Source organism: Pollachius pollachius (genome assembly GCF_949987615.1).
Source record: "Pollachius pollachius genome assembly, chromosome: 8".
NCBI classification, from domain to species: domain Eukaryota; kingdom Metazoa; phylum Chordata; class Actinopteri; order Gadiformes; family Gadidae; genus Pollachius; species Pollachius pollachius.
The window spans coordinates 20,766,944-20,781,209 of record NC_136941.1 but is presented as its reverse complement, the minus strand read 5'-3'; the positions used below and the strand labels follow the sequence as shown (position 1 = coordinate 20,781,209).

Sequence of the window (14,266 nt, the reverse complement as noted above, 5' to 3'; positions counted from 1 at the left end):
CTTTAATTTCTAACTAGATAACTTGCAGATTATTTTCATGCACATTGCTATCATCCACCTGGAGTTTGTGCACTTACTACGACAAACTGAACAACCTTATTAGAGTGCCATCATGGGATCATGGATCATTTGAAAGCAATATAGCAAAATAATATTATATTATTTACTGCAGAAAATATAATCTATTAACTGCTACTCTCATCAGTCAACAAACTCAGGGATAAATTATATCACACATGGTTTGTAAATATATTCATATGGCAGCCATTTTAACCAGAGCTCACCTTTGTAACAGTGAGGCATAAATTACTTATGCATAAGAGGCAGACATTTGTTGTTTAATATATGCTGTTTAGGGTAGATAAATTATGATGAGCTGCAGAAAGTTCTGTATACTCTGTTGTAAATGGAGATTAGGGGGATGTTGAGTGAGGGAATAATCTGGAGAGGCTGCTATCTTGTACCTGGACCTTTTATTTTGCCGAACCTGGACTCACTGGCCACCTCTGACCTCAATGCACTTATAGTAAACAGTGCAGCTAGCTATGCATGAAAACTTGGTTTGCCAGTTTTCATGTTGCACATAAATAATTTCATAAAAACTGTTTTTTTTCAACTGTTTCACTAATTTGGGTCATATTGGGGGTTGTGTAGGTATACTTGAATAAAAACATTCCCTAACCTAAAGTTAAGTGTAGTGCACACATAGATCTCTAGAAAAGCACATAACTTCAGTTGTTAATGGTTCTAGATCAAGTTAAGTGATCTTATTAGTGGAAGCCAAAGGTAGAACCGAGACAGGTTAGTTTGATCCTGAAGTGTGATCCTTTAAGACCTGCCATCATTGCGTCATGATCCGGCTTTTCGACCAGCCTTGAATGGAGCACAGGTCAAGAGGAAAAAGTACAGAATTACCTTCTGATTTAATGAGTTATGATCGATAATGAAAAATATACTCTTCATCTTCACTCCAAAATCAATACTTCTGCAACAGACCATTTCACATTCAATATGCTCAGGGTACATTACAAGTCAATTGGTTCACTTCCCTTTTGCAAGAAGGGGGACATGTGAATGTAAAGTCTCTTTGAGAGTGAGAGGTTAAACCTCAAGTTTGACCAAGTAGGCCCAAACAAGCATTCTGTTTTAAAGTTCAAAATTAAACTGCATTCTTTAACCAGTTCCTGTCCACCGACTGTTTGATCCAGCATTATTTTATCCATTATTCATGGATATTATACAGGAAAGAAGAATTAAGGGGCACATGGTACACTATAGCAGGTGCTGCCTTTTAAGACAATAATGCAGAGAAATGTTATTTAAACGTCCAAATTAAAGGTGCTGTGTGAGACTTAAATATATAATGTATTTAAATACATGATTTATAGTTTAATTAGTTAAAAATGCAATATTATTGAACCAAGTGCAATAATAGTGTGTGAAATCCTCTGAGTATATGTTTTGAGTTCACTGCGCCTGTCTGTTTATACGACAGTAAACAAAATGTAACGCTCCCGGCTCATATCTGACCATCTCGTCCCTGATTGGTTCGGGGAATACATCTCCCTGCCAATAGCAGGTGCGTGAACTTTATCACTTCTTAATGCGGGAGATGATAAAGGGCAAGGGATCAAAGTAGGATGGGACGTATTTTTTATTGTTTAGTTTGAAAGGCTTGCCTTCTTCAGCTCTCACTCTTATTCTCTCTCTAAAACTCTTAAATCTTACCTACAGCAACTTTGAATGGAAAATATATTCTGATTTAAAAAAAGAAAAATGCTATCTCCTCCAAACAAACACCAAACGAAAGCTCCCAGCTGTTTCTACAGGAAGCCAAGAACACATCAGAGCCTGGGAACTAATATGACACAGGCCTACATAGAGACGTTAAGAGTAATTGGCAATAGAAACAACAAAATCTATTTTGCCTATATATAAAGTGGCCAAGGTTGTTTTGAGATTAAAGTTGCAGGTCAATCACCAACGCCAAAGGATGGTAGGCCTACATGTACAGTAGACAAAGCAGTGCCATCGGATTAATTAACACTAAAGGTTAAGTAGAACGGACAATTCAAATGACGACTAGCAGCCTACACTATTTTTGAGGATTTAACACAAAATATAGCTAATCCTGTAGGTAATCCTTATAGATTGATCTGATCTAATTTTGTCGACCTTCATAAAATCATTTTCAGTTTGTTGGCAGTTGTGGACAGTAAGACAGTGGTTGATGACATCTGATTCGCATCAATAGGCCATTTTATAATAATAACCGTTCCACCTAAAAAGCAGAAAAAGAAAAAGCTAAAAAAAAAAAAAAGAGAAATACGAGCTCTGAGAGCAACAGGAAAACCCCTCTGAGAACACATTCCATTAGACCCCGTCCACATCCACACAATAAGGGGTGGGACGTGAAACTATATCAAATATGTAATCTTTCGGTCAGATCAAGAACATAAGGAGAATGCTCGTGCTTAATGAGACAGAACGGCGATTTTAGTTTTCCCAGAAGCGGAAGACAAGTTATGTAGCATACTTCAGCTTCGAGTCAAGTGTTTATCAGCGCAGATTGGGTCTGAGATATGTAGCCTGCTCCATCCGTATCGCCCACGAGCCGAGGTGGTCAGTCCCGATAACTGGCACATCTTAGACATTGAATCGTAAGTCTATTCGCGAATTGACACTTTTTTTTCCGGATAAAATGGAATAAGAAGACAGAAAGTTGTGGAACTATAGAGAATCATGGCTGGTGCGTGCTTGCGCCTTGCGTAACGTGGTGTTAGAGGTGTTAGATCAGAACAAGGAAACCATGAGATTTGGGTTTGATTCATCTAAGATTGATATAGAAGAATCTTTGATTTGAATGATATTCCATCTACAAACAAGTCTTTCAGCCATCTGTTGATATGGGGGTATAAAGCTTACTTGTGTCAAAGTGAAGAGCCGAGTGGAATACAGGTAATGTAAAAAGGCATTATTTCTATGTGTTTAAAGATGTATCCTTTGTTCTTACTAACCTACCTATGGCTTCTTCTTTTAACATAAGACACGTGTTATAGTTTACATAGGGCTACATAAACATTAACAGGTTTGGATATCCGCTGACGATATATGTGTGATTGCTGTGCGATCTGGCTCTAGTCCATGACCTCTTGCCGAAGCAAAGCTGAAGCCAGTTGCATATAAACGAGTTGTATTGGCTAGGCTTAACCCCATCAGTTGTTTATTCCAGAGTTAAATATCACTTGGATCCTGATGCAGCTTTTTTAGTGTTTGGACGCAAACTAGAGATATTTCAAACGCATTAGTGCTCTCTCTCTCTCTCTCTCTCTCTCTCTCTCTCTCTCTCTCTCTCTCTCTCTCTCTCTCTCTCTCTCTCTATCTCTCATTCTCCATCTCTCTTCCTAAAAATCTCTACGTATCAATCTCATGTTGAAAACCCTTTCAGTCAAAGGAAGTATCTTATTGCAGGTATTTTGTGATTTGTCTCCCTTAATTGACATGTGTGAAGAACACTCGCTGGCATTTACTCTAACTAAAACAGAACAGCTAAGGCTGTGGCCATGTCCGTGCAGAGCAATACGATTGGTTCATGTCAACACACTGATTTAAAGCAACTACATTCACACCCTGGAGGTGAGGCCAATCAGATGGGCCTTTAAGGTCTTCGTCAAGGACATACACACACCAACCGTCCAGGTCCTTGGGGAATTCTATTAAAAATAATGATGGATGTGAAAGGCACCCATGATGACCTACAAGACCATTTCATCTTTCATCTTGATGGTCTCATACAAGACAACCCTATCAACCATATTACATGACCGCAAGGATTTCTTCTGATGCTGTAAAGCGATCTGGTACCGCTAGGATACAGAGAGCCGTGAGCCTCTGTCATCAACTCCCCCAACGTTACAGTCGGCCAGATGGAATGAGGGATTGGCTTCTGCCAGCCAACAGCAGCCCTAGATCAGAGGGAGAGATGACAACTGCTACGTTCCCATGGGGGGCCGCGGGGGCCCACGTCGAGACAGAATAGAGACAAACTAGAGGAGAGAACAGAGATAGGAAGTCTGGTGGAGCCCGGGCTGGTCCTGATGATGGAATGTTGATTACTGTAAAGCCACGTCAGATAGAAGGACACCCCCCCACAATAATGGGATTTGTTTCTGTGTGGATGTGCTGTGTGAGGTATATACGTGTGTGTGTCTGAAGGCGGGGGGGGGGGGGGGGGTATACACACACACACACACACACACACACATATCTACAGTCCCAGGGACCTACAGGCCCATCAAGGCCCATGGCCGAATCTTCACTGAAATTCTCTGCTGATATCACTGACAAGAGAAACTGATTCTAATTTGATCGTTTCCTGTGTTTGCTTTCATTTGCAAATCCAAAGGCTTGACATTTCTGCTGACATGTGGAATTCTTACAGCCCTTGACTCCCTCTTTCTTCAAGAAGAAGCTTCAAACTGCTTGATTGTGTGTGTATGTTTGTGTGTTTGTACGTACATGTGAATCTGAGGAATTATTTAAAAAATAATGTTCATTTCTCCCCTTACAATGAATAATTGCTTCTCAAAAACAACATATAATTTAAAAACAAATCATAGAAAGATAAAAAGCTGAATGTTGTTTTCTTTCAAATATTAATATCAGCTAAACCACAAAGAACTCCCCAACTCATCTGGATCTCATTGAGAAAGTAATGACTACAATTCTGAGTCGTGTAATATTTCACTTGTCAAACCAGGCAAGCCTGGAACTATATGTCCCATATTATCACTTCTCTGATAATGAAACAGTGACCAAATATGTACAGTATGTTGTCCAGTGCAGTCATGATTAAAAGTGTGGGTAGATATTAATCTCTTCTCAAAAATACAACCTAGTTGTTGCATTTACGACAGTTGGACATATGGTGCGAGTAACAAAACAAAACGTGTGTTTTATAGCTTTACGAACATAATCACTATACTATTCACCTGAAGTGTATAATTGGGGCTAAACGGTGTCACTGCACGCAGGGTTACAGTGTGTTCCGGCCTGAAGAATGTTTGAATGCACATTTTTCCCCTGTCGTCCTCTGGCTTGCATGACCCTTTGGCAGCGCAGGCCTAAACAATGGGCAGACCCCAGACGGGCCGCGCCCTCTCAATGGCAGGAAGTCAAGCCATCAATATTTACACTGCAACTCGTCTCAGCCAGCATTGGACAGGGGACTTGTAGCACAGCACTTAATGCGGTCTCCAAAAATAACAAGGCACTTAGACATTACCTCAGGAACACAGACACACAGACACACAGACACTTAAATGGCTGGTCTGAATGTCGCCATGGATACGTACATGGGATCTCCAAATTAGAGCGATTAGAGAGCGGCAGACTGTCCGGACCCTTGCACTGTGTTGCCTCACACCGGTGTTGGTGAAGAATGGATAATTCATTGTCATTTGGGCACATCTGTGTATTCTTAGTAACATAACACGTAAAACATTGAAGACATAGTTTCTACCTGCTTGATCTTTTGTGACAGCCTAAAAGCCCCACCAGCTCTGTGGTGTAACCCCACTCCGTAGATGGCCATGAGGGTTACATAGCAGTTTCAATATTATATGTTTGTCCTGTTCTACAGTGATGGGGAGGTCTGCTCTGCTTGTATTCCTGCTACTGGCTGTGATGTCTCTCTTCACCTTTGCGGTCCATGCAGGTGAGTTAAACCAGGGGAAAACTCTCTCTCTCTGATTTTACATGAAATTGAATATGGTGTTTGTGCAAGTGTGGGTTTTCAATCACTAAATGTTTTCCTCTTTCACTGGCGATGGAGTCTGAGTTTCCCCTCTCCACATTCACACATACGTAGACACACACCCACTCACACACACGCCGTCTCTCTGTCTCGCCTGCTTCCCTTAAACTGTCCTTTTTCGGTTTCCTTATCTATCTCACGGTCTCTTTCTGTCTCAGACCTGAAAAAAACGTAAACCCACAACCTGATTAGAATACCACTTTGTGCCTCTGCCTGCCTGATCTCTGAGAGATGTCTCTCTAGTGCAGGAAGTGTAGTGAAAATTTCTTGTTGTATTACACAAGTGTTTCCGCCCAAGGAATACCAGGTCCTATTACTGGTAGGGCCGTATGACGTATGATCCTACCTTCACAAGCAGTTTGTTTGTGCGTATGTGTGTGTGTTTACGTTTCACCATTAATCTCTTCATTAGCCCTTTGTTCTCGGAAATCTTCCAAAACCATTTGTCTTTAAAGTTAATTTGGGATTGTGTGTGTATGTGTGTTTATTTCCACATTTATTTACCTAAACAACCCCACACTTCTCATCTCCTGCAGATGATGAAGCGAAGCTGCTGTGTGCGTGTGAGAACCACAAAGGAGTTTGCAGCAGCAACGCGACCTGTAGAGGAGACGTGTGTTTCTACTCCAGGGTGAACCTACAGGAGGACCGAGGTTGCTTCTCCCACAGGAACCGCAAGGAGAACTGTGGCTCTCGCTTTGAAGGCTTTTATATCTACTGCTGCCACACAGACCACTGCAATGCCTTCACCACGCCACCGCCTGAAATAGGTCAGTTCCACGCTAGTTCATGGTCAAATATGTGTTTAATCAATTAACTTGACTGCTAACTACAAACTAACTCACTCTCTATCTTTCTAACTATAGTCTACTTTCTAACCTGACTCTTAAACCATGTATCTTAATGCTTAAACATTGTGGATGAAAGCCTTGAGTGTTAGAATGAGCATACAGCCTTGATGATTCATTAATCTGGTTCTGGACTAGAAATGCAGGACAAAGCATTGTGGGACACACATGCAAGGCTGGATGGTGATATCCTCCAAAGAAGAGGACATTTTTTCATGCTCAGTCCTCAGTTAGAAAACCAGAGCCTAGCCCCCTCTGTTGGATGGTTAGTGTAAGTTACACTTAAACTGCAGTAATTGTAGAATCAGCATTGATTGTAGAAACAGCGATTATTGCAGAATCAGTAGTTATTGTAGCATCAGTATCAGTAAAAAATTGTGAACCCCCCAAATATTATTGTTATAACATGTAATCATCAACCACTATCAAACAGTACCCCCAGAGAAGAGCCTTGTACTGTGGATCGCAGTGCCTCTCGCGTTGGCCTTCATTACGGGCGTAGCTCTGTGTACCCTGAGGCTGTGGCTGCGCTCTCAACGGACTCACTGCAGACTTCTGGGTAATGAGCAGGGCCGGGATTTAACCATGGTGAAAGTGGCCAGCGGAGAAGATCCAACATACGGGGTAAGACTGATAATATATTTATTACAAACATTACATTTTACATTTATTACAAAGTTGTATAAGCGACATAAATTCTGATTTTAATCACCAGTAAATCTGTGATATTTATTTATCTCTCTAGGAACTCTTTGATGAGTTCTGTACATCAGGAAGTGGCACCGGGCTGCCCTACCTGGTCCAGAGGACCATGGCCAGACAGATCTCCTTGGCAGAGTGTGTCGGTCAGTCTGTGTACCTGCTTCAAATAACTCTTATAATCACCAAATATGCATGTAGAGGGGCGTTGCTAGACCTAGAGCTTTGCTGGGGCACCGGCCCCCAACTCCCAATACTCTTTTTTTTGGTTTTATGTGTGCACAATATGAAATAGATGGCTACAGAAGGGTATGTACGAGCTTCAAAATCATTATTGTCACTGTCATCCTGTAGGCTATATATTAAAGCACTGGTAAAGGTAAAGATTCAAAGATTCATGAGTACCGTACATGATATTTATTTAAACACAAACATACCTCAAAGATTTACAAACAATAAGATCCCCTTACTACAACCATTTAAGATAAGAAAGACTCTGATTCTTAGCTACCTCAACCTCAATCCACATTTCAAATAAGTATTTCAGGAAAATAAAGTAACAAATAAAGTAACAAACAAATAAACAAAAAGTCTCTTTATGACGTCACCTCTTTATGACCTTCACCTTTTTATCTAAAGCAGTATTATGCAGGATGCTCTCTTTTAAGGAGAAGTTGTGCCTTAGGCTAACAAACTCTAACAAGATGGTACAATTTAAAATGCACATGTATTCTGATATCCTCCTCCATATTCTAAACAGTTTTACATCTAGCCCCCATCATGTCCTCCTCCGATTCTTGCCTGTCTCTCTCCTCCTCCTCCCCCTGCCTGGCCCTGGACTGCCCAGCCTGTGCTCTTTCTCCCCTCTCTCATCCTCCTCTTCCTTCTTCTCCTCCTCCTCCTCCTCCTCCTCCTCCACCACTCTGCCCCTCAATTAGTGTAGCAGCCACTAGCCAGCAGCATCCACATAGGGCTAAGTATACTCGCTGCATGCATTTCATAGGCTTTCCTACTTAACAACAGGGAAGCTTACCTTTTTCAGTATAGACAAGACTGAACAGGCAGAATTGAGATGTACTTCCCTCCAAGGCAAAACCAGTCAGATAGCCTATTACAGGTTGTTATTTGAAAATGAGAAAACTATTGAATTTACCGTAGGGTCCTATAGTCATCCTGGCAATACTGCAGTTCTTTGTAGCTTAAATACTAAAGCCTTCATACTGACTTTTGGTGACTTTTAATATAGCACACTCTGATTCTGTAGATTATAGGCTACATTTTCAAATGCAGCAAACTTATTTAAGTTTGCCATTAAACCATTGATCAAATCACAGCACATCATACTAGCAATTGTTGGCTATTACCAGCATAAATATTAATGTTAACGTTAATGTCGGCAATTATCATACCTCCCTCGTCCTCCTCAGCTCTCCTCAATGCTCCTCTTCCTCTGTTCATGAAGAATTTACTGATGTCCATCTAAATCATTTTTCAGAAGGCTAATGTTTAGTTTTAGAGGACAGCTTCACAAAACAAATGCCGATACTTTTACAGGGCTCTCAAGTTTTGAAGACATACAATTTTTCATTCATTATTCATTTTCCGCGTGTGTGCGTGCACGCATGGTGTGTGTGTGTGTGTGTGTGTGTGTGTGTGTGTGTGTGTGTGTGTGTGTGTGTGTGCGTGTGCGTGTGCGCGTGTGCGTGTGCGTGTGTGTAAGAGAGAGAGAGCAGGTTGTAAAACTGTGGGCTAGCAGCTAAATTTAGGCTACAGACGCTTAGAATTGAAAAACTGTCTCTAACAGCAATCAAGTTGTCGTTGTTTGTGTCAAACAAGTTGTGAATTTGTTGTAACATTAAAACAGGAGATGACTTACTCTGTGCTGTTTCCAGCTCCCGTGGTTTCCACTGTGTTTACAACAAAACATTCAGAAGAATCACGTGAACGATTCCAGAATAACTATGTTTTTTTCATTGGTTGTTGCGTTAAATCTTACCCAGATACAGTAGTGCTATTTTCTGATTGGCTATTATGTAGCCCCTTTCTTTTTTTTGATTGGCTGGTAAGTGGCAGGCTCGACTCAGGACTTGAGGCAGCAGGAGATGCGCTTGTGGTATCCTGCAGGTGAGAGCGGAGCTAATGCAGATTAATTTAATACTGATCACTGGAATTTTACTGGGACACTGGAGACTTTTACTGGGTCACTTGCCTCAGTAAAAAGGGGCTGACGATGCCTCTGGATATAGATAATAAGAAAAAGCCTGATGATTGTTATATTATTATTGTGTTGTTCTCCAAACAAGGTAAGGGGCGGTATGGAGAGGTGTGGAGGGGCACCTGGATGGGAGAGAGCGTGGCCGTGAAGATCTTCTCCTCCAGGGATGAACAGTCGTGGTTCAGGGAGACCGAGATCTACAACACTGTCCAGCTCCGACACGACAACATCCTGGGTAACCAAGCATGAACAAAGTATACTATATTATGCTACAACATCCTGTGTATCAAAGCATGGATAAGGCATACTATACTATATTATACTACAACATCCTGTGTATCGAAGCATGGATAAGGCATACTATACTATAATATACTACAACATCCTGTGTATCGAAGCATGGATAAAGCATACTATATTATACTACAACATCCTGGTCAACCAAGCATGAATAAAGCATACAATATTATACTACAACATCCTGTGTATTGAAGCATGGATAAAGCATACTATACTATATTATACTACAACATCCAGGGTAATGAAGCATGGATAAGCATACTATACTATATTGTACTGCAACATCCTAGGTAATGAAGCATGGATAAGCATACTATACTATATTATACTGCAACATCCTGGGTAATGAAGCATGGATAAAACATACTATATTATATTATACTACAACATCCTGGGTAGCATAAACAGTAGCATACGCAAGGCATTTAGTTTCTTGCTAGGACAGAAAGATCTTTTCTTATACTACACAATTCTGTTACACAATTCAAACATAGATCTATTTCATTATGTTTACATTGAGTCGTTTTGTAGACACGTTTATCATGGATTTAAAAGTGAGGCTGAGAACAACCATAGTGCTCTACGTTCACTTACTTTATAAGTAGTACTGGTAGCATTATAATTTTTAGCAGTGCATCAAAGTTAAAGCAGAGATTTGGTGCAACGTTTTTACAAATGAAATGAGAAGACCCTAAAACATACACAAAAATGTTTTAAAAACACCTTAATATTGGTTATCAAACATTCTGTGCCTGGTCTGTGTCTCCCATGACTTGTGTAGGTTTCATAGCGTCTGACATGACCTCCAAGAACTCCAGCACCCAGCTGTGGCTCATCACCCACTTCCACGAGCTGGGCTCTCTGTACGACGTGCTGCAGTACAGCGCCTTGGACCCGGAGAGCTGCCTACAGATGTGTCTCTCCATAGCCTGTGGGCTGGTGCACCTCCACACGGAGATCTTCAGCTCACAGGGCAAGCCGGCCATCGCCCACCGGGACCTGAAGAGCCGCAACATCCTGGTCAAGAGAAACAGACAGTGCTGCATCGCTGACCTTGGTGAGAGATGGGAGGGGGGTGTTACGGTCCTGTTTAGCTCAACTGGTGTACCCTCACCATGATATTAAGATTGTCAGACCGAAGGGTGCATTCCTTCTGTAGCCAGCCCTACTAAAGTATGCATCCACACCTTAGATAAAAACGTGAACAAATGGCATATGTTTCTTTCCTTTTTCTGGGTTCAAACTCCTTAGTGGTTGTGTCCACTTTGAGATAAAGTTGTGATACAGCAAGAATTAACCTCCGGTGGGGAACTGTAATCTTTACCGCCTTTCTTATCGCCTGTCGTCCAGGTTTGGCAGTAATCCATTCGCAGTCCAACGACGATCTCGACGTGGGGAACAACCCCCGCGTCGGAACCAAGCGCTACATGGCCCCCGAGGTCCTGGACGAGACCATCCGCGTTGACCTCTTTGAGTCCTACAAGCAGACGGATATCTGGGCGCTAGGACTTGTCTTCTGGGAAATTACCCGAAGGACCATCGTCAATGGTTAGAAACCAAAATCATAAACACTTTTGCATTAGGAGTACTTTCCCAGTCCTACGAGGTCTAAAGTATAAAACCGTAATAGCTCTATAGGCAAGAGGATATGAGTAAATGGATATATTAAGAATTAGCTCAGGTCGTTATGTTGAAAGTGTCTTTGCTATCTGTGGCCTGCGTTTGTGTTGTTTGTTATGTTGTAAATCTGTTGCTTGCAATGTGATGTGTAGAAGGCAGTTAGCTGTGTGTCTCTCCTCAGTCCTTTCTTTTCTGGCCCAGTTGTGTGTGGAGCACAGACTGTGTCTGTGTCTCTTATCTTCTATGCCGATTAGCAGTCCAGTAATTATAAACAGCGTTATCTGGCTTCAGCACTCACTCTAACATAGTCCAGATGCTTAATGTCCAAACACACATCGAGTTGCAAGAACGCATTTACACACTGCCAAAAAACACACAAACTACTTGATCTCCCTGAGCTGTGTAGTCGCTGGGGAATCATTATCTGTCCCCTGCTCTCTTTTTTATCAAGGCCAACATATTTGGGAAAACACCCACATGAGCCTATCTTGCGTTGTGATAATGCTATTTCAGTAATGTATTAACTGATGGCTGTGTTCTGCATATTTATGTGGAAATATATTATAGGGGTTCCATGCTTATCCAATGCTTAATCCTAAACTAGATTAGAACCATTCTAATCTTCTCCAGCCTATAAATATTCCGCTATGATTTATTTTTTTTTACTAAGGTCCAACAGAATGCAATCCCTCGGTTTGTCCTTCTGTGTTTCAGGCATCGTGGAAGAGTACCAGCCTCCCTTCTTTGACATGGTGCCCTCAGACCCCAGCTACGAAGAGATGAAGAAGGTGGTGTGTGTAGACCAGCAGAGACCCAGCCCGCACAACAGGCTGCATTCACACCCGGTGAGACTACCCTGAGGCTTATTACAGGCCCCATCCAAACCCAATCCCTGTTGCCCTCATAAAACCCAACTAGGAACATTTCTGTTTGGTTTGGCTCAACAAAGAAACAAATTAGGGCTGATTATCAAGCTTTTAACCACCATGAATAAGAATCATATCACCTCTTTTTACAAAAATAGACCACTAAGTGCTGTTTCATTGTAAGCAGCCCTATAGCACAGAGGACACATAGTGCAAAATGCATATTGATCTAAATCATTCTAGCATATTATTCAAAACAAGGCCAATTCAAAATTGTTCCATTAGTCAAATTATTTATGCTGGGTACATCTTTTTTTTTAAAAATGCATTGTGTTTATTGTCAAGTTGTGTTTACTAACAAGTTTTACAGATCAGTAGATTGTTAATAATCATATAGATATATTTATTTATTTTGGAAAAACAAGAGAAAGAACTAATATTATTAATAATAATAAAAATCTCATCACAAAATAGATACATTTACAAAAACACAAACATGCACATATGTAAAAATAAAGAAAAGGGAAACAAATCACTTGCTTACGAGTTTCATTGAGGCAATTTTAAATACTATGTGGTAGGGTACATCTTCAATGCTCCTCATTTGATATGTCTGTGTCTGTGTCCATGCCCACAGATCCTCTCCACTGTTGTGAAGATCATGAAGGAGTGTTGGTCCCAGTGCCCGGCGGCCCGTCTCACAGCACTGCGTGTGAGGAAGACGCTGTCTAAACTGGACCTCGACAATGACTATGCATTAGACAAGCTCAAGCAGGACCTCTGAACCCGCTTTCGGAGAAGCAGTCAACAAACTTTTTTTGTCCGATTCCTGCAGGACTAGATGCCTACAATTAGCATATTGTTTGACTTGCGCAGTCACTACAATACCGCTAAACGATTGGCTTTCAGCTATGATGTCTAGACGATCGAGCCCCTGGAGGCTATTTCTTCCGCCTAGCCTACTTTTCAGTCTACTATATTTCCAGCACTATAGCCCACTCCCACAGATGATGCGGTTTACCACTTGAGTCATATTTCCTCTTTTTGTTGTTATCTGCCAAGACTGTTAACGCAAAGAGGCCATGAAAGCACCTGGACACAGCTAAATATCTCCACTAAGGTTAGGCTTTATTGTGTACTGAAACATGGTGCTCACATGTCAATGAAGCTTCTTGGGCAACGTCATGACTTCAACAGAAACATAAAGCAATAATCCTGTCATAGCCCTCATCCTCCAAGCAGATATGATGAAGACTTATTATTTTTCTATTATTATTTAATTGTTATCTTTTTATTTTGTTTTTTGTATTTGTTTAATAGTTGACCTATTTTTCTTATTCAGATTTGTATCTCGTAAAGCACTCATATAGGCCTATCTACATTGAAACGCTGTTCTGTGGATGACCAGTAGAGGTCATTAGAAAATAGTGATTTTACAGCAGAGCTGCGTGAAAGGATGATTCACACAAATGCGTTCTATCTTTTAATTGATTTAAACGCCTCGATAGGCATCTCTGTAGATAAATATAAATATATATTTTTTTTATTTTCTTTTGCACCCAAAGAAGTCATCGAAAAGTCCCACTTGTTCTATATGTCTATTTCAAAATATACGCATATCGACACATCAATAGATATGAAATCACATGGTGGTATCGAGATACCTATGTCTTATCTCACATGTATGCTCCACTCAATGTAGGGGAATAAAGATTATATTAAATCCAAAAATATCGGTTTTGAGTTTGGTTACAATTTAGCCTATATGTAGGCTAACCAATTACTGTATTTTCTTGATTTTCGTGCGTGTGTGTGTATGGGGGGGGGGGGGTGCCTGCGTGTGTGTGCGTTTGTGTGTGCCTGCGTGCGTGTTTGCGCGGGCGCGTGTGTGGGCGGGGGGGGG

General features: G+C 41.1%; 1 protein-coding gene across 2 annotated transcripts; it reads left to right on the top strand.

Moving 5' to 3' along the window:
* The first annotated feature begins 2,434 nt into the window (after nt 1–2,434).
* acvrl1 (activin A receptor like type 1) lies at nt 2,435–14,085 on the top strand. 2 transcript variants are annotated; one of them, XM_079741706.1, is made up of 10 exons: nt 2,435–2,660; nt 5,642–5,716; nt 6,352–6,585; nt 7,097–7,287; nt 7,409–7,508; nt 9,666–9,812; nt 10,659–10,934; nt 11,228–11,425; nt 12,212–12,342; nt 13,001–14,085. In XM_079741706.1, exons 2-10 carry the CDS (start codon nt 5,644–5,646, stop codon nt 13,145–13,147), a joined length of 1,497 nt encoding a protein of 498 aa, XP_079597832.1. In that variant the 5' UTR covers nt 2,435–2,660; nt 5,642–5,643; the 3' UTR covers nt 13,148–14,085. The 2 variants fall into 2 exon arrangements, with proteins under 2 accessions (XP_079597832.1, XP_079597831.1); XM_079741705.1 differs by having other exon boundaries at nt 2,435–2,958.
* Nucleotides 14,086–14,266: the final 181 nt, after the last annotated feature.

Excerpts from the sequence above, each read along its gene's own strand:
- acvrl1 (XM_079741706.1), top strand. The coding sequence starts at position 5,644 with ATGGGGAGGTCTGCTCTGCTTGTATTCCTGCTACTGGCTGTGATGTCT. Across the intron at positions 6,586-7,096 it reads CACGCCACCGCCTGAAATAG|TACCCCCAGAGAAGAGCCTT; the intron begins GTCAGTTCCACG and ends ACTATCAAACAG. Across the intron at positions 7,288-7,408 it reads GAGAAGATCCAACATACGGG|GAACTCTTTGATGAGTTCTG; the intron begins GTAAGACTGATA and ends TTATCTCTCTAG.